The sequence below is a fragment of the Vulpes vulpes genome, chromosome 4, assembly GCF_048418805.1.
Source record: "Vulpes vulpes isolate BD-2025 chromosome 4, VulVul3, whole genome shotgun sequence".
Taxonomy (NCBI): Eukaryota; Metazoa; Chordata; class Mammalia; order Carnivora; family Canidae; genus Vulpes; species Vulpes vulpes.
Window position 1 is genome coordinate 102,261,944 of NC_132783.1, and position 25,613 is coordinate 102,287,556.

At 39.5% G+C, this 25,613-nt stretch overlaps 1 protein-coding gene, 1 non-coding gene and 1 pseudogene across 51 annotated transcripts in view; 1 reads left to right on the top strand and 2 right to left on the bottom strand.

Moving 5' to 3' along the window:
* TENM2 (teneurin transmembrane protein 2) overlaps window positions 1–25,613 on the bottom strand; it is a 3,534,961-nt gene that overhangs the window by 12,419 nt on the left and 3,496,929 nt on the right. For all 50 annotated transcript variants that reach the window (XM_072756643.1, XM_072756655.1, XM_072756648.1 and 47 more), the window contains 2 exons: window positions 4,858–5,154; window positions 1,781–3,395 (listed from right to left, as the gene is read on the bottom strand). In XM_072756643.1, coding sequence (XP_072612744.1) covers window positions 1,781–3,395; window positions 4,858–5,154 — 1,912 coding nt within the window. The remainder of the gene's footprint in view (window positions 1–1,780; window positions 3,396–4,857; window positions 5,155–25,613) is intronic.
* Window positions 13,226–15,066, bottom strand: LOC112926488 (TOX high mobility group box family member 4 pseudogene; annotated as a pseudogene).
* On the top strand, window positions 16,158–16,230 carry TRNAE-CUC (transfer RNA glutamic acid (anticodon CUC)). The gene has a single exon. It is a non-coding gene; the product is annotated as a tRNA-Glu (tRNA).

A 25,613-nucleotide genomic window follows, 5' to 3' on the forward strand; every position in this document is an offset into this window, starting at 1 on the left:
GTTCAACTTCAAAGGCTCTGTAATGTGACAATGAGATACAGCATGGCCACAAGTTGATCTTTATGGTCGTCCTGCAGCATGGGACCTTGAGGGCAGCTGTGTGCTCAGCTAGCTGCTATTTCCTTTCTTGAGGATGGACGAGTGACTCCTAGTCACCTGAGGGTAGGGACCCTTTGGGTTTGATGTTTTCTTGGCTCCTGGTCAAGAACTGTGAGTTTCCTGGAACTTGGGGGGCCTTGGAGAGGGGGTCCCTACTCTTGTTCCTCTATAATGCATGGACAGGTAGGATGACTCTGAAAGTTGATCTCTTTGGATCAATCGATCAATCCATTCATCCTTCCTGATTTCCTTATTTACCTGAGGAAAAGGATTTTATCTAGCTGTCCACTGCATCTCTAATACTTAGTATATGTCATATATTATGAAAAGATTTGTTGAATGGTTAATGGATGGATAGATGAGTAGAGATATGTGGGTGAGCAGATGAATGTTAGTATATGTTAGATATTATGAAAAGATTTGTTGAATGAATGGATAGATGGTTGGAGATATCTGAATGAGATAAGAGATAGGGACGCTTATTTTACCATTTTCTCACTTATTATGAGTCAGTAGGTTATTTGCCCTCCTTTGGCCCCTCAATCCATATCCTTCTCCAAGCTTCCTATGTCCTTTTAACTTTTGTTTATAGTATTTCTTTAGCCTTGAGCTCATTTCTGCCAACCAGGATCCCCTTCAACCTTTAGACCCAGTTTGACATGGAGCCCTTCTGTACTATGTCACTCACTTCAGCGGCGGCAGCAGCTGGTCTCGGTGTAAACAAGTCGCGGCGGCTGCGAACCCGGGCCGGGGGGGACGGCGCCCACCAGGAGCGCCCCCCACTCCCAGGCCAGGCCACCCCGGCGGACTGGGCCCCCGCGCGCCCAGGCGAGGCACTGGGCTCCCTCTGCTCCCCGTGGGCTGCTCCCCCCTTTCAAATTTGAAGTTATCTACACACATACACACATATACATCCCCCCTTTGAGAGAAGGGTGTTTGTCTTGTTCATCATTGTATTCCCAGAATCTAGCATAATGCCACTCTATCAATGCTTATTGAATAAATAACTGAACAAACACCTATATGGTAGCACAGACCTGATTCTGCTTTGCGTTATCATTGACCGTGTTTGTATCTTGCCAGTCTGCTTGTGAGGTCAGGAACTGGGTCTTAATTGTCTCATACCTATGCTAACTCAATGCCTCATTTGTAATGATAATGGTAATAGCAATAGCAAATACTCTTTTGTGAGCATCACTATCTAAATGCTGGGCACTAAGCTTTACCTGCCTAAATTCATTCACTTCTCATAATCACTCTGTGGGATGGTTTTATTAGTACCTTTTCACAGAGAAGAAAACTACAACTCAGATTAGAAATGTAGCCCAAAGTCCTTTGGCTTATAAGTAGAAGAGAGAGAATCTGAACCAGGTATTTCTGACACTAGAGTCCCATTATTTCCTCCTTCATAAGGCTGCTTTCTTGGGGTAGGAAGTGCTCTTATAAATGTTTTTTCAACTAAATGGACTTGAAAATGGTCAGGACATCTTCAAACAGATCTGAAGGCTGCTCTATCCTGCTGTCCCTTGACTGTTCTAGATACTGTACAGATCAGTGTTTATAGGTCTCTCCAGGATTATCATCAGAAGTAATAAGACCTTCTTTTGAAGTTCCCTTACAGTCTACTGAGACAACCACCCCGCAGGGAGCCACTGCCCAACTGAGATGGTAGAGTCCTCACCTGTCACATAGTTCTTCAAATCCAGCTCATTGCTGAGAGGATTGTTGCTTTTGAACATATATAGGTTAAAGGGGGCTGGCTCCTTGCCCACGTTTTTCCACATGGTATAGTCTGGAGAGGTCCATCGTCCTGCTAGTACATCATAATCACGCTGAGTGAAGTGGACCAGCTTGGTCAGAGGATCATAGAGTCCCCCATGGAAGCCAATGACCATCTGGAAGTCAGGGTTAGAGTCATAATAAATCTCCCCATAGGCTGTATACTGCAGTTGTTTGATCATAAGACCATTGATACTGAACACAGCCAGAGGAGTGCCAGTGTTATCTGAGGCAACATAGTACTCCTCCCCACTGCTGCTCTCCATGGCAAAGAGGTGACCTTGGAGGTCATAGTAGAGTGAGGTTATCTCTGAGTTGGAATGATTATATACATGAGTGATGCGGGTCGGGTTGTGGAGGTCAGAGTAGAAATACTGCAGGTGGTGGCCCAGGTTGGTCTTGTAGGAAGCCCGCCGCCCCACACCATCATATCGGTACTGGACGCTCCACCCACTGGCCTTGTTGTAGGCTCTTGTTAGGAGGCCCTTGGAGTTATACTCAAAGATGTCAGCCCCTCGCTGGCACAGATAGCCATCATCATCAATTTTGTACTGCACATCACCCAGTCTGGTTATCCGATCCCGGAGATCGTAGCGCAAGGGCATAAGGCGCACGCTATTTCCCGGGTTTAGCAAGTGGAGGTTCCCATTGAGATCATAGCTGTAGCGCCAGGTTGGGCGGTCATTGACAGCCACACTCTGGAGCTGCCCATCCCCATCATAGTCATAGGTGTACTTCGTGGTGTTAGCATAGGGCCCTAGTTTTAGCTCCCTCTTAATCACCCTTCCCATACTGTCATATTGCACTGTCATCCAGTACATGAGGGACCGAAACATCTCATACTGGACTTCCTTGATCCGTCCATGCGTGTCAAAGTGTTTGCTGAGGGTCATTACAGCAGTGGTGATGATCTGGTTGATATCATAATAGATGACTCCAAACTTGCCAAAATGCTCCACCTTGCCAGAAATCTCATCATAACGGTAGAGGTCAACAGGAAGGGGAGTCTCACTTATCACGGGCTTGATGCTTGCAATCCGGAAGCTGTTGTCGTGATAGGTATAGTCAAACCTGGCATTGACCATGCCTTCCTCAGAGAACCTGTAGATCTGCTTGTCCACTAGTGGGCCAATCTTCCGGTACCTGATTGTGCAGGAGAAACCCCCACTTTGGAGACTGACCATTTTTAAAACACCGGTGGTCTCATCATATCCGAAAGTGACAGCAGTACTGTCATAGACAATCTCTGATAACTTGGAGAGTTTCCCATACTTGTAGAATACCTGGCGCCCCGTGCCCAAAAAGGATGTCTTGAGGATGCGGCCATCATCACTGTAGTCAAAAATGACTGAAGCGTTGCTTTCAGGGGGATTATAAATGTTGCGGATGTAGCCAATGGACGTATGGGTGGACATGCTGTGCCGGGCGACACTGGGCATGGTGACAGCGTGGAGACGGTCGGAGGAGTCATACTCAAATATATACTGACGCTGACTCTGAAGCAGGAGGACCATAGACTGGAGGAAGGAAAGGGGGAAGGAACACATGAGTTGGCTCCTTAAGACCAAACCCTCAAATGGACAGAATCTATTCCATTTCCCAAAATGGCAATTCAAAAGCCATGAAGGATGGGGAAGTTTATACCAGAGATTATGGTAGATTGACTTTACTGGGGATGCTAACTCTGATGAATAATGGTGGCTACCTGGACTAATGCTTCCCCAACTTTATTGTGCATGTGAATTATCCAGGAATCTTGCCAAAAGGCAGATTCTGATTTAGTAGTTTGGTGGAGGGAGGAGGAATGCAGGGGTGGAGTAGGTGGCCTGAGAATCTGCTTTTGTAACAAGCTTCTAGGTGATCCTGATGTTGCCTGAATCATACTTTGAGTAGAGAGGGCTCGAGGGACTGAGGTGAGAGAAATTGAGTTTGCCTCTAGGGCTCGCTAACAAGAAATCCTAAGATTGCTTAGAAATGACAGCCACTGGCCCAGCAGGGGCACTCTTACTATATTTTGGCCACTCCTGATTACATCTGAAGAGAATGTATATCTTTCATTTAGAAAGTACTGAAAAGGTTAAGTAACCCAGAATCATTGATTTTGGGGGGATAAAAATGGCCTCAAACTTGAGGCAATTGGGAGATTCTTGCCTCCCCTGGTCAACTATTCTAGTATTTTATGGCATAATGAGAAAGGGATTCAGGGATGACCATAGGGACTGAGCCCCACTCTTATGAAGGAGGTCACAGCCCTGTCTGCAAGTGACTGCTGTAATGGCGAGGCAAGAAAGGAAGAAATAGAAATGGAACCTGTGCCGAGGTGAGTACAGGTGAGAGGTTCAAGCTGAGCAAGCCCCTGTTTAATGACTTAGATGACCAGGACAGCCTTCAAAAGTCTTGACTTGTACCCTGAAGGGACCTCTTTTTACTGTTGCTCCAACCTGACCCTTTCTGGTATGGAGACCTGAATATGCCACTTTGAGACACAGGGAATTATGTAGAGAGAATTCATTGGCTGTTTCAGCCAATAGGCCAAATAGGAGGATGTTTCTCCATGTGCTTGAGTTTTAGGCAAAATTCCCTACCCAAATGACTTAATTTCAGGCAAGGCAGAAATGAATCACTGCATTTCCAATTCATAAATAATGATTAGCTGTGATGCCAGTGGGATGATTTTGTCCATTTCAACAGCACTTTTTCTTTTTTCTTTTGGAATAAAATCAGACAATCCATTCTTTTTGCCATTACCAAGTGTCTAGAACTTTCCCCTCCTTTTAATGGTAATAGTGATGAGCATGTTATTTAAATAACATTTTCTTTCAGATATTCCTCCCTCCCAGCGAGGATGGGAGCATGAGGAGAGAACTCAGAGAGTCAAAGATTTTAAATGTCTTATGGTAAAGTATATCAGGTCATCTTAAAAAGAGCAGTGTGAATAAGGGAAAGTCCCAGCTGAGTGGGGGCAGCATATTCACCTACCTTGTCAAGGTAGGAGTAGCTCCACACTTTCCCATCAGCAAACATGCGGGACACAATTCGGCCTTGCTTGTCGATGTCTGTCCTTTCACTCATAGCCCCACGCTGAAGGCCAGCCAAGCGACCATTGAAGAAGTATGAGACGTTGACTGCTGCCAGCCCACTGCTGGGGAGCCAGAGGAATGGGCGGCCCACCTGGTCATAAATGATCCTCAGGGTGAACTTCCGGTGATCATCATAGATCTTTTCTGTTCGAATATTCCGGTCATAATCAATGGACAAGAGATTTCTTCCATGGACCTAGGAAAACACAGTGGGCTTTATTTGAGAGACATCACCTGGGCATGTTAGCTTCTATGGAGGATATGGCTGACATGGCCAGGAAGCAAGTGTGCACTGGAGGAAGAACTAACCTTGAAGTTATTTAGAGCAGTATTTTCTAAACTCCTTTACATCACGGTACATAAAGAAAATGGTAATATTTGTAGGGTGCACTAGGACACAGAAATGAGGCTTATGGTCAGAGATGACTAAGCTGGGCATGGCTGCTGTGACCAGTTATGTAGGCCAGGCACTGCACAATTATAAGGAGTGTCATCCTGTTGTAGAAAGTGTGAATGGTGAAAATTGTGCACTGTATCAATTAGCCACACACAATAGCCCTGGACACTGGGGTTCTGACTGCTCTGCTTGGCCACTGTGAAGGACAAGATAAGATTTGTATATTTGCACACTTCCAATCCTTTTTTGGCACATCATCAGCTAAGTAGCTAAAGATCTTAAGAGTAGGTGTGAAGATTTCTTCTGAAACCTCAAGTAAAGGTATCTAGGAGGGTGGGGGAGTATATCTTAGAAATCAGTATTTTGCAAAGATCTGGGAATAGGAAAGCTTGTTGCTATGTGAACCTTGTACGTCTATCTAGAGAAAAATCTCTTGCCACTGTCAAGGATGCAAGACATCAGTGGGGAGACCTCAAGAGGGCTGGAGAATTCCAACAAAGGAACTGATTTACTTAGATTTGAAAGGAATAATGGAACACATCTAGACATAATTTAATATTTATTTAGAAGTTGATCTGATCAGAGGAGAGAGCCTGTCCCAGAAGGCAGAGCTGGGTGACTAGACTCTGGTTAGGGGGCAGAGGAGAGGGACTCTTGAGATTCAGCTAGTCCTGAGTGGATGGCTGGAAGTGAATAAAATGAGGCTGACTGAGCCAAGGCTCTTTCAACATAATTGACTGCAAATCCAGACATCCCTGGGGTGACCACTGAAGTCGAGGGAAGATGTAAACAGGCAGAAGGAAGAGAAGTGGAGAGATATCTGGTACCTCCTTAACCTTACCTAATAATTCAATAGCACCTAACAATAACAGTGATGATGGTGATGTTGGTGGTGGTGGTAATAACTTTAAACATGTTGGGGTTAGTATACATAGGCATTGTGTTAGGCAATTTGCATCTCCCGTCTGAGTTGGTGCTCACAAGGACCACTTGACAAATAAGGAAACTGAACCTGAAGTAGAGAGGTTACATACTTGCTCAAGGTCACATAACAATGAAGCAGTAGGGTTGGTCTGGAACTTAGGTCTTCACACTTGAACCAGTTAACACTTAAACATTTAATCAGTTTTACTGATTCCTGTATTTCTGTATATATACAGAGTGCCCTGACTTGTCAAATGATGAAGAAACTGTAAAGCATTGCCACAGCTCTGGGGGCTCCATATTGTAGCTTGATGGGGAGAAAAGGAATAATTCTAATACTACAGACATCTGTATTCTAGGGAGCAGCACTGTTACCCAGCTAAAGAACTACATTTCACAGCTTTCTTTGGAGATAGGGGTGGCGAATGTGATGTAAGTGGTAGTGGTCAGCGGGGTCTCCTGGGAACCTTAAAGGAAGCTGACTCCACTAAGAAATAGGTACCCATTTGTTCTTCCCACTTTCCTCCCTTTCCCTGGGTGAAGATGTCTATGATTCTTAGAACTCTAGCATTCACATTATAAATATGGGGTGACTTTGAGGATGGGAGCCTCAAGGATGATGGCGCATACAGAGAAAGTCTAGATCTCTGTTGATTAGGTATCTTCAATGGTCATCCAGACCAGCCATTAATGGAGCCTCTAGACTCTTTTTAGGTAATAACAAATAATAAGGCCATATCTTATTTAAGCTATTTTTGTTTCTAATCTCTGTTATTAGCAATTGAAACTAATCTAAAATGATATAAGCCCCTCATGCTTTGACAGGAACTGTGCTAGGTACTTTGCATACCTTATCCCAGTTTAATTATCATAGACACAGGTAGAAATTATTTTATGTATGGGCAGTTGAGCTCACAGGGGGTCAAAAATCTAGACAAGTGGTGGAGGCTTTATCTGAACCAGGACTACTTGATTCTTCAAACTATTGCTGTTTCCATAGAGTCATCTCAGAAAGAAAAGGATAAAACACTTGAGATAAAATATTTCAGAAAGAAAATGTGTTAAAGCATGGAGATAGGAATAAAGGAGGTGAGTTCTTAGGATTACAGGGCACCCAACTTCAAGTGGAATATTCATATAACCAAACATGCAGCCATGGGGAAAAACAGACAAGAAAGCAAAGGTGGAGGGAGTGGTAGAATTTTTAAAAAACAGGTCCAAAAGTTAATGCTGTCAGAATTATTAGGATCCTGACCCCAAATTAGAGTCATCATATCCAAAGCAAACTACAAGGTGGAGTCAGAATGATCACTTCCTCTGGAAACAGAAGTTTGGCCACGTTGGGTTACTTCATTTGGGACAAGTGCAGAAGGCCATCAAGATTTTTAATCCTGTGAGTTGAAAATTTCAGTTCAAGACCTTGCCAACATTTTATTAGGCAGAATGAATAATGTGCCAACAATGAGGATGGATTTTCAGGGTTTCCTGAACCAACTGCTGGTGACTTCTTACCATGCCTATGTATTTCCCGTCTCCTTGGTCATCCTTCTATCCTCTTTCCCTTTCCTTACTAATTCCTCTTTTTGCTTCTCTTTGTTAATATCATACAGCTTCCTGTGCATTATTATTTATTGAACATTAAACTCTGCTAGTCTCAGGCTTGGTGCCTGTTCTGGAATGCAGGGATGAACAAAACCAACAAAGCAATGTGTCCTGAGAATTTATGATGGGCTTGGTGTGTTCTCAGAGCTACCTGTTTTATTTAATCCTCACAACACTCTCAGGCAAGCGCTATTATCTCCCCTTTACACACAAGGTACAGATAGGTTTAAGTGCCTTGTTCAAGCTTATACAAATAGTAAGCGGTAGAGCCAGGATCTCAATCTAGAACTCTGTGTCTTCATCCTTAGGCTGTACCACCTCTGTGACCAGCTGCTTTCCATCAGACGTGCAATTCTAAACCACTTGGGATGCTCTCTCAAAGCACTGCTGCTGGGGTGACTATACAGCTGCTGAATCAGCCCTCTAGAGAATAGGGGCTGGGTGATTCTGGTGTGTATTCATGGTTAAAATACACTTGGAGTGATATAAATCCCTATCTTCAGTTACCTGAGTGAGGCTAACAGGCAAATTATATATATAACCATGATATAATCATGTGTGTATCTATCTATCTGCATATCTATCTGCATATATATGTATATATGAATATATACTGTAACATGTAACCATGGGAAAGAACATGTAAATCATATATATAAGCATGACTATTGTTATAACAATTAATATTAGTATGTGAGGCTGCTAAGATGGCAGAAGGAACTGAATAGGGGCAAAACCAGAAGAGGGGTCCCTAACCTCTGGCTGCCAACATTTGGGTTTATTGCTACTACTTAAGAGCTGACAAGGCCCTCCCCTAGCCTGGGTGCACCAACCATAAAGAAGTAATAAGTGTTCACCGTTAGACATTGATAATTTAAGGTGGGATTTTAATTTCCCAATTTACCACATCCTTGGGAATGGGATTTTGTTACAGTATTGGTTCAAAATGACTTCCTCCTGGGACACCTGGGTGGCTCTGCAGGTGAGCGTCTTTGGCTCAGGGTGTGATCCTGGAATCCCCAGGATCAAGTCCCACATCAGGCTCTCTGCAGGGAGCCTACTTCTCCCGCTGCCTATGTCTCTGCCTCTCTCTGTGTCTCTCATGAATAAATAAATAAGATCTTAAAAAAAAAAATTAACTTCCTCATCCTACATTTTTTGAGATGTAGTTAATATACATCACTGTATACATTTAAATTATATAGCATAATAGGCTGTGGGTACAATGAAATGATTTCCCTAATAAGTTTAGTTAATATCTGTCATCTCATGGGCACCTGGGTGGCTCAGTGGTTGAGCATCTGCCTTCAGCTCAGGTTGTGATCCCAAAGTCCTGGGATTGAGTCCCATATCGGGTTCCCTCAGGGAGCCTATTTTTACCTCTGCCTATGTCTCTGCCTCTGCCTCTCTCATGAATAAATTTAAAAAAATGTTTAAATTAAAAAAAATTGGTCATCTCATATAACGTTTTTTTTCTTTTGTTAAGATTTTCACTTTGTGATGAGAATTCTTAGGATTTTACTCTCAACAGCTTCTCTAAATATCACACAGCAGTGTTATCTATAGTCACCATGTGTGAATTATATCCTTAGTACTTATTTAGCTTATTACTGGGAATCTGTACCTTTTGACCACCTTCCTCCAATTCTTCTTCACCTACCCGCCACCTCTGGTAACCACAAATCTGATCTCTTTTTCTGTGAGTCTTCATTTTTATTTATTTTTAAAGATTTCACACATAAATGAAATCATACAGTATTTGTCTTTTTCTTATTTAACTTAGCATAATATCATCAGGAGTCATCCATGTCATTGCAAATGGCAAGATTTTCTCATTTTTTATGGCTGAATAACGTTCCATTATAAATGTGTAAACAAATTTTCATCCCTTCATCTGTTGATGAACACACAGGCTATTTCCATATCTTGGCTATTATGAATAATACTGGAATGGACATGGGAATACAGATAGATCTTTGACATACTGTTTTTATTTCTTTTGGATATACTCTCAGAGGTAGAATTGCTGGATTATATATTGCTTATTTTATTTTTTAAAAGGTTTTATTTTTTAAAGATTTTATTTGAGACTCAGAGAGAGAGGGAGAGAGAGGCAGAGACACAGGCAGAGGGAGAAGCAGGCACCACGCAGGGAGCCCAACGTGGGACTCGATCCCGGGTCTCCAGGATCACACCCTGGCCTGCAGGCGGCCCTAAACCATTGCGCTCCTGGGGTTGCCCTATATTACTTATTTTTAAAATTTTGAGGATCCTCCACATTGTTTTCCATAGTGCCTGCACCAATTTACAGTCCTACCAATAGTGCACAAGAGTTCCCTTTTCTTTACATCCTTGCCAGCATTTAATCTTTATCTGTTTGATGGACATCCTAAAAAATGTGAGGTGTTACTGTGGTTTTGATTTGCATTACTCTCACAGTTAGCGATGTTGAGAATCTTTTCATGTAAAAATGTCTGTTCGGTTACTTTACCCATTTTATTATGTATGTATGCATTTATGTATGTATATATTCATTCAAGTAATCTCTATGCCCATGTGAGGCTCAAACTCATGACTCTGAGATAAGAGTCACATGCTAAATTGACTGAGCTGGCCAGGTGACCCCTTTGACTATTTTTAAATTGTATTATTTTAATTTTGCTATTGAGTTGTAGGAGATTTTTTTTTAAGGTTTTTGTTTATTTATTTGAGAGTAAGCGAGCAAGAGAGAACATGTGTGGAGAGGGGCAGAGGGAGAAGTAGGCTCCCCACTGAGCATGGAGCCCAATGTGGGGTTGGATCCTAGGACCTCGCATCATGCTGAGCTGACGGCAGCTGCTTAACCAACTGAGCCACCCAGGCACCACAATGAATTTTTTAAAAAAAATTTATTTTGGAGGGCAGCCCCAATGGCCCAGCGGTTTGGCGGCACCTTCGGCCTGGGGTGTGATCCTGGAGACCCGGGCTCAAGTCCTGCATCAGGCTTCCTGCATGGAGGCTGCTTCTCTCCCTCTGCCTCTGTCTCTGCCTCTGCCTCTGTCTCTCTCTCTCTCTCTCTCTCTCTCTGTCATGAATAAATAAATAAAATATACATTTTTTAAGATTTTATTTATTTACTCATGAGAGACACACACACAGAGAGAGGCAGAGACACAGGCAGAGGGAGAAGCAGGTACCACGCAGGGAGCCTGCTGCGGGACTCGATCCTGGGACTCCAGGTTCATGCCTGGAGCTGAAGGCGGTGCTAAACCGCTGAGCCACCCAGGCTGCCCATAAATAAAATCTTAGAAAAAATACCTAAACCTCACAGCTTTTGGTAGTATTGGCATTTTTTATAAAAAGACTATTTATATATTCATGAGAGACACAGAGAGAGATGCAGAGACATGGGCAGAGGGAGAAGAAGTAGGCTCCTAACGGGGAGCCTGAGGCAGGACTTGATCCTGGGATCCCATAATCATGACCTAAGCCAAAGGCAGATGCTCAACCACTGGGCCATCCGGGTGCCCTGGTAGTATTGACATTTTAATAATATTAATTCTTCCAATCCATGAACACAAGATACCATTCTATTTGTGTCTTCTTTGATTTCTTTCATCAGGGTCTTAACGGTTTTCAGAGGAGAAATCTTTTACTTCCTGAGTTAAAATCAATTCCTAAATATTTTATTGTTGCTGTTGCTATTGTAAATGATATCATTTTCTTAATTTTAAGATAATTCATTTTAAGTGTATTGAAATGCTACAGATGCTTTATGTTAATTTTGCATCTTGCAACTTTGCTGAATTAATTGATTAGATCTCATTTCAGTTTTATTTTTTGATGGAGTCTTGATGATTTTCTCTCTATAAAATCATGTCATCTGCAAATAGAGACCATTTTACTTGTTCCTAAGTTTGATGCCTTTTATTTATTTTTCTTGCATAATTGCTGTGGCTAGGACTTGTAGTACCATGTAAATCAGGAATAGTAAGAGTGAGTATCTTTGTATGATGTTAGCTGCGGGCTTGTCATAAGTGGCTTTTACTATGTTGGGATACATTCCTTCTTGAGTTTTTTTAAAAATAACAAATGGATATTGACTTTTGTCAAATGTTTTTCTGCATCTATTGAGATGATCATATGATTTTAAAAATTCTGTTATTGTGATATATTACATTGCTTATTTGTGTATGTCAAGCTATTTCTGGATCCCTAAAATACATCCCACTTGATCCTGGTGAATGATCCTTTTAATGTGCTTGCTGCTGAATTCAATTTATTAGTATTTCATTGATAATGTTTGTATCTATATTCATTAGGGATATTGGTCTGCAGTTTCCTTTTCTGGTAGTGTTTTTTTTTTTCTTCTTCTGATTTTGGTATCTGGTTTATTTAGGTTAATGCTGGCCTCCTAAAATGAGTTTGAGAGTGTTCCCTCCTTTTTGACTTTTTGGAAGAGTTCCCAAAGGATTGGTGTTAATTCTTTTTTTAAAGTTTTGTAAAATTCACCAGTAAAACCTTTGGGTCTGGTCTTTTCTTCTTTGGGAGATTTTTGATTACTGATTCAATCTTTTATCCATTTAAGAGTTTATCCATTTCTCTAGGTTGTGCAGTTTATTAGCATATAGTTATTCATAGTAGACTCTTAATGAGGCTTTGTATTTCTGTGGTATCAGTTATATTATTATTATTTATTATTTCAGACTTTGGTAAAACCTCTTATATTAAGGATATAGACTTCTCTTTACACTCATAAAATGGGATAACTGCAAAAAGGATGGTCATGGACTACAGAAATAACATTATTTGTAAGGAGAAATAAATAAACTCCTAGGTAATGGTATTTTCCCTATAGCCCAGTGTGCCTACTCTGTTGAAAACTTTAGTTCTCAAAGCAATGTATAGGTGTGATAGCCATCATTCCTGTTTAAGGGGTAACATTTAATGCAACCTTTTATCCCCTTTAAAATGGATGCACAGTGTTTTATCCTAGGCTCAAAGCTGAGTATTCTCCCATCATTTTAATAATTGTTTAGGCATGTCCTATGACAATTATATCGAATTTCCTCAGACAGCCCCCCACCAGTATCGCCCCTATGTTCTGCTTGTCCATATTCCCTTCACCTTTCCTCTGCTATGATCATGGATATCTCTGCTTGTACTTGAAAGTAAAAAGCAGTTCCAGGTTACAGCAAACTCCACGGCCTTGCTCCACACTATGGCCTCTGCTGAAGAGACAGAAAAGGGAGAAGCACGAAGACCATCATGGGTTGAGATCAGGCACTACCAGAAGCTCAGCTTGAGTTTTAAAAAGAGGCTCTTAGACATATTCCCAGCAGATAAGTCTTCACTGGCTTGGAGAACAGGAAGGACTACTCTACAAACACCACTGTGTTTGAATTTCTAGAAGCCACCCAGGCCAAGAAGACATCCCTGCAGTGCTTCACCACACATTCATTGCTGCAGTACTCATTGTCCCAGTCCTTACTTAAAACGGAAGGGTTCTCACAGCTGGACCTCACACATCGAGGCTGGGGTGAGAATGTCACAGGAGACCCACTCACCAATTCAACATCCATTTGAGAAGGAGATTCAACCTCAGGAACTACATCTGTGATCATCTCACAGATCATCTCAGGAGAGGTTTCCTCTACTGTATGGGCCTCAGGGATGTTGTTCACAGGCTACTCAGGACTACTTTCCACAGTTGGTGGGACTAAGGTTCTGCATTTTGAGAGTGGGTGGAGGTACAATCTTGATCTGCAGAGGAGGTGGCTGTTGCTGTAAATTGATTCGAACTTTCTAGGGTGGAGGCTGTTGCATGGCCTGAAGTGGGGGAGGCTGCTGCAGAATGGTCACATGCTGCTGAGTGCAGGGCTGAGGCATCTGTTGCAGTGGAGGGGGTTGTAGTCGAGGTGGAGGCAGTTGCATAGAAGCAGCGGCTGCTGCCGCCACCTGCAACACTGAGCAAGTGACAATTTGGGCTTGTTGACTGGGCTGGATAGTGGCTGTACTGGTTTGGATTCCCTGGGAGGTCACCACTGTGGCTGGGATAATGGTAACCATTCCTCCTTGAGACATAGTAACAGAAAAGGGTAACATCTGTTTGGTAGTAATCAACTTGGTGATATTGGGCTGACCTCCGGCCCCAGAAGATGCCTGGTTTGCCACATAGGAGGAAAGAGTGGAGTTAACGACAATGGAAGGGAACAGGGCAGGGGTCTCTGTTGTGGCTGGTGCTGGAGATGCTGGGTCAACAGAGGAGGTGGAGAGGCGTCTGTCATTGTGACACTGGATCCAATTCTACTGTTTCCACAGTGGCCTGACACTCTTGATTGTCTTTATATGCAGCCAGAGCCTCCAGATATTCTTTCTTGGCAGCTTCAGTTTTCCTCTTACACACCTGTTTTTGCTCTTCTCCAAGACTATCCCACATGGAGGCCACAATTTTTGAAACCTTCCCAAAAGTGGCATTGGGATTCTGTCCCTTGAGGGCAGCCTGTGTATCACGAAAGAATAAAGCATATGCCAAAACTGGCTTCTGAGGTTCATTAGGATCTTTCTTTTTTTTCTTCTTTGGGGCCTTATGCTTTTTTCCTGCTTCCGCCACAATGGCCTTCTGGCTGGGAACTTGCTTCCGGAAATCCTCAATACCATCCTCATGAAGTGAACTAGTAGGTGAAGGGGTGGTTAAAAGACGATCCTCAGGTAACTGGGCAGGTAGCAGGATGGTGCCACCCCCTAAGCTCAAACCAAGTTGAGAACTCAGTTCTGACTGATCAGCGGTAGTCAACCGTCTATGCTCCATCAAGCCAGATGTCATGTCTATCATTGGTACATCAATTGTAACAGGTGGGTTGGCACTATACTGAGTTCCTACAGAATGGTCCAAGTCCATGGTCAAGCCCCCACTCAGGAGCCCCCCCCCCCCGCCCTGCTCCAGTAAGCCATGGGTCATGCCCACAGGCATGTCCAATGTCTGGATCCCATACTGGGCTGAAAATCTGCCATCCTGAGAGGAGGAGGGGTCTTCCAGGTCACCAAAGTGGCCAACCACATCCGAGACACCAGTGAGGGGTCAGAATCCAAGGAGATAGGTAGGATTTCAAATTCCTCATCTTCCAAGCTCGGTGTATGGAATGTCTTGGCCCCTGGCAGGAAGGGGATTGTCCGCTCATTGTCATTTCCTCTGGGAAAGTCCATCTTCACATAACGGCTACCACCATCTCAGCCCCCTCATTACTCCCCCTGCCCCCACCGGAGTCCTGTGGTATCAGTTATAATGTCTCCTTTTTCATTTATAGTTTTGTTGATTTGGGCCCTCTATTTTCCTTGGTTGATGTAGTAAAGGTTTGTCATTTTTAAATATCATTTCAAAGGACCTATTTTTAGTTTGGTTAATCTTTTTTATTGTTTGCTCATTCTCTATTTCTGCTTTTCATTTCCTTCCTTCTAGTAACTTTGGGTTCAGGATGTCCTTTTTCTAGTTCTTAAGGGATAGAATTAGATTGCATATTTGGGGGGTGGGGAGTCTTTCTTCTTTTTAAACTTTAAAAAAAATTTTTTTTTTCTTTAAACCCACTTCTCCTACCCCCTATCACTTGCCTCTGGCAGTACTAATACATTCTCTGTAATATAAGCTTTTTTTCTAGATTCCACATATAAGAGAGAGCATTTGTATTTCTCTGACTTATTTCACCTAGTATAATGCTCTTGAGGTCTATCCATGTGGTTGCAAACAACAATATTTCATTCTTTATTACCAAATAATGTTGCATTGTGTATAAACACCACGTTTTCCTTACCTATTCATCCATCAATGGACAATTTGGTTGTTTCCATATGTTGGCTATTGTAAAGAGTGTTGCAATAAACATGGGGGAACATATCTCTTTTCAAGTTAGTGTTTTTGTTTTTTTCAGCTAAATAACCGGAAGTGCAATTGCCATCCTACCCAATACTTGTTATTTTTGTCTTCTTGATAATAGGTAATCTGACAGCTATGAGCTGATATCTAATTGCATTTTCCTGATGATTAGTGATGTTAAGCATCTTTTCAAGGCTCCTTGGCCATCTTTATGTCTTTTTTGGGAAAATATCTATTCGAGTCCTCTGCCTATTTTTAAATCAGGTCATTTGCTTTTTGATATTAAGTTGTGTAAACTCTTTATATACTTTTGGATATTAATCCTCTATCAGATGTATGATTTGCAAGTATGTTCTCCCATTCAGTAGGTTGCCTTTTCATTTTGTTGCCTTTCCTTTGCTGTGCAAAAGGTTTTTATTTTGGGGGCACCTGGCTGGCTCAGTTGGTAGAGCATGTGACTCTCAATCTTGGGATTGTGGGTTCAAGCCCCACATTGGGTGTAGAGATTATTAAAAAAAAATAGTATCTTAAAAAAAGATTTTTATTTTGGTGTAGTCCCAATAGTTTATTTTTGCTTTTGTTTCCCCTGTCTGAGGAGGCATATGCATGAATATGTTGTTAAGGCTGATGTCCAAGAGATTATTGCCTTTGTTTTCTTTGAGGAGTTTCAGGATTTTAGGTCTTCATTCACTTTGAATCTTTAATCCATTTGGAACTTTTTAAAAATATATATGACATAAGATCTAGTTTCATTCTTTTGCATGTAGCCATCCAGTTTCCCCAGCACCATTTATTGAACAGTCTTTCCCACATTTATATTCTTGCCTCCTTTGTCGTAGATTAAATGACCATATATGTGTGGGTTTTTCTATAAGCATTCTATTCTATTCTATTGATCTATGTGTTTGCTTTTGTGCAAGTACCATACTGTTTTGATTACCTGAGTCTTGTAGTATATCTTTAAATTAAGGAATGTGATTCATCCAGCTTTATTCGTCCTCCAGATTTTTTTTTAAGGGTCTTCGTGGTTCCATACAGATTTTAGGATTCTTTACCCTAGTTCTGTGAAAAATGTCATTGGTAGTTTGGGAGGATGTTGAATCTGTAGATTTCATTGGGTAGTATGGACACACTTAACAATCTTAATTTTTCCAGTCCATGAGCACAGAATATCTTTTGATTTATTTGTGTCATTTTGAGTTTTTTCATCAATTTTATAGTTTTCAGAGTATAGGTTTTTCACTTCCTTGGTTAAATTTTTTTCCTACGTATTTTGTTTTTTTCTTAAAATGACTGAAGTTTATTTCCTATTCAGGCTAAGTCCAGGGGAGTCTCCAAGGTAGCTGTCCTTTCCAGGATGCTTTTAATATTATGGCACTTTTATGTTGCTACAAACTTCCCTCATTTCTCTTTCACTTCATTTCCTTTTATTTATTTTTAATTTTTATTATTGAAATATAGTTGACATATAAAATTAGTTTAGGTTCAACAATTTTAAACATTACTCAATGCTTACCATGATAAATGTAGTCACCATCTGTCACCATAAAATGTTATTATTATAATATCATTGACTTTATTCCATATGCTATACTTTTCATCTCCATGTTTTATTTTATAACTGGAAGTCTGTACTTCTTAATCTCCTTCACCTGTCCTCAAAGAGTTAAAAATAGAGCTACCCTATGACCCAGTTATTGCACTACTGGAGTTTTACCCCAAAGGTACAGATGCAGTGAAAGACCGAGACACCTGCACCCCAATGTTTATAGCAACAATGTCCACAATAGCCAAACTGTGGAAGGAGCCTTGGTGTCCATCAAAGCATGAATGGATAAAGAAGATGTGGTCTATATATACAATGGAATATTACTTAGCCACTAGAAATGACGAATACCCACCATTTGCTTCAACGTGGATGGAACCAGAGGGTATTATGCTGAGTGAAATAAGTCAGTCAGAGAAGGACAAACATTATATGTTTCATTCATATGGGGAATATAAGAAATTGTGAAAGGGATTATAGGGGAAAGGAGAGAAAGTGAGTGGGAAAAATCAGAGAGGATGACAAAACATGAGAGACTCCTAACTCTGGGAAACGAACAAAGGGTAGTGGAAGGGGAGGTGGGCGGGGGATGGGGTGACTGGATGATGGGCACTGACGGGAGCACTTGATGGGATGAGCACTGGGTGTTATACTGTATGTTGGCAAACCGAACTCCAATAAAAAAAATCCCCTTCACCTCTTTTACCCTAACCCCCTCCCCTCTGGGAACCATCAGTTTGTTCTATATTTATGAATCTGTTTCTGATTGTTTTTTTATTTTTCTTTTTTATTTTTTTATTTTTTTTTAGATTCCACATATAAGTGAATTCATATGGTATTTGTCTTTCTCTTTCTGGCTTATTTCATTTAGCATAATGCCCTCTAGATCCATCAATGTTGCAAATGGGAAGATCTCATTCTTTTTTTTATGGTTCAGTCACATCATCTTCATTCATTCATCTATTGACAGACACTTGGGTTGCTTCCATATCTTGGCTATTGTAAATAATCCTGTAATAAATATAGGGGCATATGTATCTTTTTGAATTAATGTTTCTGTTTCCTTTGGCTAAATATCCAGTAGTGGAATTACTGGGTTATATGGTATTTTTATTTAAAAAAGTTTAAGGAACCACCATACTGTTTTCCACAGTGGTTGGACCAATTTTCATTTCTACCAACAGTGCATAAGAATTCCCTTTTCTCCACATCCTTGCCAACACTTGCCATTTCTTATCTTTTTGATACTAGTTAATCTGACTGATGATATCTTATTGTGGTTTTGATTTGCATTTCTCTGATTATTAGTAATATTGAGCATCTTTTTCATGTGTCTGTTGGCCATCCATATGTCTTCTTTGGAAAAATGTCTAAGTCCTCTTCCCATTTTTAAATTGGATTATTATTATTTTGGAGTTGAATTGTGTAAGTTATTTATATTTTTTGGATATATCCTTATTGGACATATCATTAGCAAATATCTTCTATTCTGTATGTTGTCTTTTTGTTTTATTGATGGTTTCCTTTGCTATGCAAAAGATTTTATTTTGGTGTGGTCCCAATAGTTTAATTTTGCTTTTGTGTGCCTTGCCTAAGGAGACATATTCATATATATGTTGCTAAGGCTGTTGTCCAAGAAATTACTGTCTACATTTTCTTTTAGGAGTTTTATAGTTGCAGGTCTCACCTGTAGGTCAATTCATTTTGAGTATGGCATAAGAAAGAATCTAGTTTCCTTATTTTGTATATAGCTGTCCAGTTTTCCCAACACCATTTATTGAAGATACTGTCTTTTCCTCATTGTATATTCTTGCCTCGTAATTCATAGATTAGTGGACTATACAAATATGGGTTTATTCCTGAGCATTTTATCCTGTTCCATTGATCTATGTATTTTTGTGTTAATACTGTACTATCTTGATCACTATAGGTTTGTACTATATCTTGAAATCAGGGAGTGTGATACCTCCAGTATTGTTCTTCTTCCTTAAGGTTGCTTTGGCTATTTGGGGTCTTGTGGTTTCATACTAATTTTAGGATCGTTCTATTTCTGTGAAAAATGTTATTGGTATTTTGACAATAATTTCATTGAATCTGTGGATTTTGTTAGGTATTATGAACATTGTAACGTTAGTTCTTCCAATCCATGAACATGGTATATCTTCACATTTATTTGGGTCATCTGCAATTTCTTTGATCAGTGTTTTACAGTTTTTAGAGTATAGGTCTTTCACTTCCATGGTTAAATTTATTCCTAGATATTTTATTCTTTTTGATGAAATTATAAGGAATTATTTTCTTAATTTCTCTCAGATACCTTGTTATTAATGCATAGAAATGCAACTGATTTTTGTATGTTAATTATGTCTCCTGTGACTTTTTATTGAATTCATTTATTTTATTAGTTTTTTGGTGGAGTTTTTAGAATTTTTTTTTTTGTATAGTATCATGACATCGGCAAATAGTGACTGTTTTACCTCTTCCTTTCCAAGTTGGATTTCCCTTCTTTCTCTTGTCTAAAGCTCTGGCTAAGATTTCCAATGCTATTTTGGATAAAAGTGGCAAAAGTTGGCATCCTTGTCTTTTTCCTCATCTTGGAAGAAAAGTGGCTTTTCACCACTAAGTGTGATGTTATCTGTGGGTTTGTCATAGATGACTTTTATTATATGGAGTTACATTTCTTCTATACCTATTTTGTTGAGAGTTTCTGTCATAAATTGATGCTGAATTTTGTTCAAATGTTTTTTATGAATTTATTCAGATGATCATTTTTATTCTTCATGTTGCTAATGTGGTGCATCACATTGTTTGATTTGCATATTTTTAACCATCCTTGCATCCCTGGAATAAATTCCACCTGATTGTGGTCTATGATCCTTTTAATATATTGTTGAATTTAGTTTGGTAATAGTTTGCTGAGATGTTTTACATCTATGCTAATCAGAGGTATTGGCTGGGGTTTTTTTTTTTTTTTTTTTGAGGTGTCTGGTTTTGGGATCAAGGTAATTGTTAGCCTTATAAATTGAGTTTGGAAGAACTCCTTCCTCTTCAATTTTTTGAATAGTTTTAGAAGGGTAGGTACTAATTCTTCTTTAAATGTTTGGTTAATTTGGGGATCCTGGGTGGCTCAGTGGTCTAGCCCCTGCCTTTGGCCCAAGGCATGATCCTCGAGTCCTGGGATCGAGTCCCACATTGGGCTCCCTGCATGGAGCCTGCTTCTTCCTCTGCCTGTGTCTCTGCCTCTCTCTCTCTCTGTGTCTCTCATGAATAAATAAATAAAATCTTAAAAAAAAATAAATGTTTGGTTAATTCGCCTTTAAAATGGTCTGGTCCTGGGCTTTTGTTTATATTTTCTTTTAAATTATGGATTCATTACTTGTAATCTGGCTATTCAGATTTTCTATTCATGGTTCAGTCTTGGAAGGAGATGTATTTCTAGGAATTTATCCATTTCTTCCAGGTTTATTAGTGTATAATTGTTAATAGTAATCTCTTATTCTTTGCATTTCTGTTGTGTCAGTTGTAACTTCTGTTTCGTTTCCTTTTTTATTTGGGCTCTCTTTTTTTTTCTGAATAAGGCTGGCTAAAGGTTTATTGATTTTATTTATATATATATTTTTTTAAAGATGTATTTTTATTTATTTATGATAGTCACAGAGAGAGAGAGAGGCAGAGACACAGGCAGAGGGAGAAGCAGGCTCCATGCACCGGGAGCCCGATGTGGGATTCGATCCCGGGTCTCCAGGATCGCGCCCCGGGCCAAAGGCAGGCGCCAAACCGCTGCGCCACCCAGGGATCCCTTATTTATATTTTCAAAGAAACATCTGTTTCATTGATATTTTGTTATTTTCTTTTTTCTTTTTAAGATTTTACTTATTTATTTAACAGAGAGAGAGGGAGAGCACAAGTAGTAGGAGTGGCAGGCAGAGGGAGAGGGAGAAGCAGGCTGTCTGAGGAGTAGGGAGCCCAATGTGGGACTTGATCCCAGGACCCTGGGATCATGACCTGAGCCAAAGGCAGATTCTTAGCTGAATGAGCTACTGAGCCACCCCAATAGTTTGTTATTTTTTAAAGTTTCTATATCTATCTGCTCTGATCTTTATTATTTTCTTCCTTCTATTACCTTTGGGTTTCTTTTTTTTCCCTTCTGGTTCTTTTAGATATAAAACTAGATTATTTATTTGGAATTTTTCTTGTTTCTTAAGGTAGGCCTGTATTGCTATGAACTTCTTTCTTAGGACTCCTTTGCTGTCTCATGAATTTTGAGAAATTGTGTTTCCATTTTCATTTGTTTCAAGGTATTTTTAATTTCCTTTTTCTGTGACCCACTGGTTGTGTAGTAACATGTTGTTCAGTCTCCATGTATTTGTATTTTCCCCCCAGTTTTCTTCTTGTAAATGATTTCTAGCTTCATACCATTGTGGTAGGAAAATATGCTTGATATGATTTCAGTCTTCTTGAATATATTGAGACTTGTTTTGTGGCCCAATATGTGATCTATATTGGAGAATATTCCATGTTCACTTAAAAAGGAATGTGTATTCTGTATTTTTTTGGATAAAATGTTCTAAATATATCTATTAAGTCCATCTGGTCTAATGTGTCATTTAAGACCAATGTTTATTAATATGTCTGGATAATCTATCCATTGATGTAAGTGGGGTATTAAAATTCCCTACTATTACTGTATTACTGCCAATTTCTCCTTTATGTCTATCAATATTTGCTTCATATATTTAGGTGCTCATATTTTGGCTGTGTATATTTTTATGAATGTTATATCTTTTCCTGTATTGTCTCCTGTATCATTACATGCCTTTTTTTTTGTCTTTTGTTATGGTATTTGTTTTAAAGTCTATTTTGTCTGATAAGAGTATTGCTATAACGGTTTTCTTTTATTCCCCATCTACCAGGAATATCTTTTTCCAGCCCTTCACTTTCAGTCTGTATCTGTCTTTTGGTCTTAGGTTAGTCTCTTGTAGGCAGCATGTAGATGGGTCTTTTTTTTTTTTTTAATTCTTCAGCCATCCTGTATATTTTAATTGGAGCATTTAGTCCATTTGCATTTAAAATAAGTATCAATAAGTATTTACTTATTACCATTTTGTTAATTATTGTTTTTGTAGTTCAACTCTTGCTCTTGTGGTTTGATGGTTTTTCTTTAGTGTTATATTTGGGATCATTTCTCATTTTTTTTTTTTGTCTATGTATTGTAGGTTTTTGGTTTGTGGTACCATGAGGTTCATAAATATAGCATATTTACACATATGTGTATATTACTAGTTGATAGTTGTGTAAGTCTGAACACATTTTAAAAGCACATTTTTATGCCCTCTCCCAATTTTATATTTTGATGTCTTATTTTACATATTTTAATTTTGTGCATCACTTAACTACTTATAGTTGAAAATAATACTTTTGTCTTTTAACCTTTACACTTTTTAAGTAGCTGATTTATTGCCTTTACTAGTGAGATATTTTTCTTTCATATTTTTTCTTATTTCTAGTTATGGTCTTTTCCTTTTGGCTTAAAGAAGACCTTTTAACATTTCTTATAAGGCTGGTTTGGTGGTGATTAACTTTGTAAACTTTTGTTTTGCTGGAAACACTTTATATCTCCCTTAGTTCTGAGTGATAATCTTGCCAGGTAGAGTATTCTTGCTTGCAAGTTTTCCCCCTTTTAGCACTTTAACAATATCCTACCACTTTGTTCTGGCCTGCAAAGTTTCTTCTAACAAATTTTTCTGTGGCTGCCTTTAAGATTTTCTCTTTAACTTTTGCCATTTTAATTATAATATGTCTCTTGGTGTGGATCTTTTTGGGTTCATCTTGTTTGGGACTTTATAGTCTTCTTGGGGCTGAATGTCTGTTTTTTTTTTCTCCCAGGTTAGAGAAGTTTTCACCAATTATTTCTTCAGATACATATTCTGCCCCTTTCTCCTTTTTCCTTCTTGAACCCCTGTGTAAATATCAGTATGTTTGATGTTGTCTTAGAGGTCCTTTAAACTATTCTCATTTAAAAAAATTATTTTCTTTACTTTTCTGTTTGTCTTTCAGTTGCTGATTTGTTCTATATTATTTAGTCTGCTGCTGATACCCTCTAGTGTAATTTTCAATTCAGTTATTGCATTCTCCAGCTCTGTGACTGTTTGTTACAGTTGTTACAGTTTGTTACTTCCTTATATTTTCTAACTCCTTGTTGAAATTCTCGCTGTATTCCTTAATTTTTTCCCCTGAATTTAGTGAGCATCTTTATGACCATTACTTTGAACCCTTCCTCAAGTAAATTACTTATTTCTATTTCATTAGTTTCTTTCCCCTCTGAGATTTTATCTTGTTCTTTTGTTTAAAACATAGTCCTCTGTCTCCCCATTTTGAGTTTGTGTGTTTATTATGAATTAGGTGGAACTGCCATCTGTCCTAATCTTGAAAGAGTGGCCTTATGTAGAAACATCCCCTGTGTAAACTGTGTGTTCCTGGCAGGATTGCTGGAGCTGGAGAGGGTACAGATCAGGGGGTCTTGGGGTGCTCTGGGTTGGGGCTATCCTGCCAGGAAAACTGAGCTGAAGCAGGCATGGGCTGGGGGAGGGAGGGTGTCTCAGGGTGCTTGGCTCTGGAATTGCCCTAGTAGAATGGCAGTGGGAGTTGGCAGAGCTGGGGGATCCCACAGTGTGCTGCATCAGTGTATGGGTCTTTCAGCTCCTTCATTAAAGTTATTCCTAATGATTTCATTCTTTTTGATGTAATTATAAATGAGATTTTAGTTTTAATTTCTTTCTGATAGTTCCTTAACTACAACAGATTTTTGTGTATTGATTTTTTGCATTCTGTAACATTTCTGAATTTGTTTATTCTAACAGTTTTTTGATGGAGTCTTTTCGGTTTTCTATACATAATATGTCATTTTCAGATAGCAGCAGTTTTACTTCTTCCTTTTCAATTCAGATGCATTTTATTTCTTTTTCTTGCCTAATTGCTTTGGCTAGGGTTTCCAGTACTATGGTGATTAAGAGAAGTGAGAATGGGCATCTTTCTCTTTTTCCTGATCTTGGAGGAAAAGCTTTCAGCTTTCACCATTGAGTTTGGGGTTAACTGTGGGCTTTTCATAAATGGCCTTTATTGTGTTGAACAATATTCCCTATTTACCTGCTTGGCTGAGAGTTTTTATCATAAGTGTATAATTTTGTCAGTGCTTTTCTGCATCTATTGAGATAATCATATGATTTTTATCTTTAATTTTTTAAAAGATTTTATTTATTCATGAGAGAGAGAGTGAGAGAGAGAGCGAGAGAGAGAGTGAGAGGCAAGCAGAGACACAGGCAGAGGGAAAAGGAGGCCCCATGCAGGAAGCCTGATGTGGGACTCGATACCAGGACTCCAGGATCACGCCCTGGGCCAAAGGCAAGCGCTAAACTGCTGAGCCACCCAGGGATCTCCTAATTTTGTTAATATAACATGTCACGATGACTGATTTTAAGATATTGAAATATATTTGTATCTCTGGATAAAACCCCCCACTTACTTATGGTGTATAACCCTTTAATGTATTGTTGAATTTGGTTTGCTAATATTTTGTGGATAATTTTTACACTTATGGTCATCAGGGATATTGCCTGTTGTTTTCTTTTCTTGTAGTGTCCTTATCTAATCTTGGTATCAGGGTAATGCTGGCCTCATAAAAGGAGTTTGGAAGAGTTTGTTCCTTTTCCATTTTTGGAAGAGTCTTAGAAGGATTGGTATTAATTCTTTGAATATTTGGTAGAATTCACCAGTGAATTCCACACCACCATTAACATATTATAGAATCTAACAATGACTGCATATTTACCATTAAAAGGAGTTTTATAATTTCTTATTTTTTAAAATTTTGTTTTTAAGTAATTTCTACACATAACATGGGGCTTGAACCTACAACTCCAAGATTAAGAGTCACATGCTTGACCCACCCCACTGAGCCAGCCAGGTGGCCATCTTTTTAAATTTTTTTTTATATGAGTTAGGATCTTTTTATTTCTATTTAAAGAACTTCCTTTAGCATTTATTGGAAGGCAGGTATAGTGCCTTCCTCAGGTTTTGTTTGTTCAGGAAAGTCTATATTCCCTTGAGCAGAACTTCTTTTTTCTTTCTGCTCTCAAAATTCTTTGTCTTTGATTTTTTTTTAAAGTAATCTTTATACCCAACATGGTCTTGAACTCATGACCCCAAGATCAAGAGTTGCATGCTTTGCTGACTGAGCCAGCTAGGCACCTCCATGTCTTTGACTTTTGACAATATAATTATAATGTGTCTTGGTGTTGGCCTATTTATGTTCAAGTATTTGGGAGCCTTTGGGCCCCA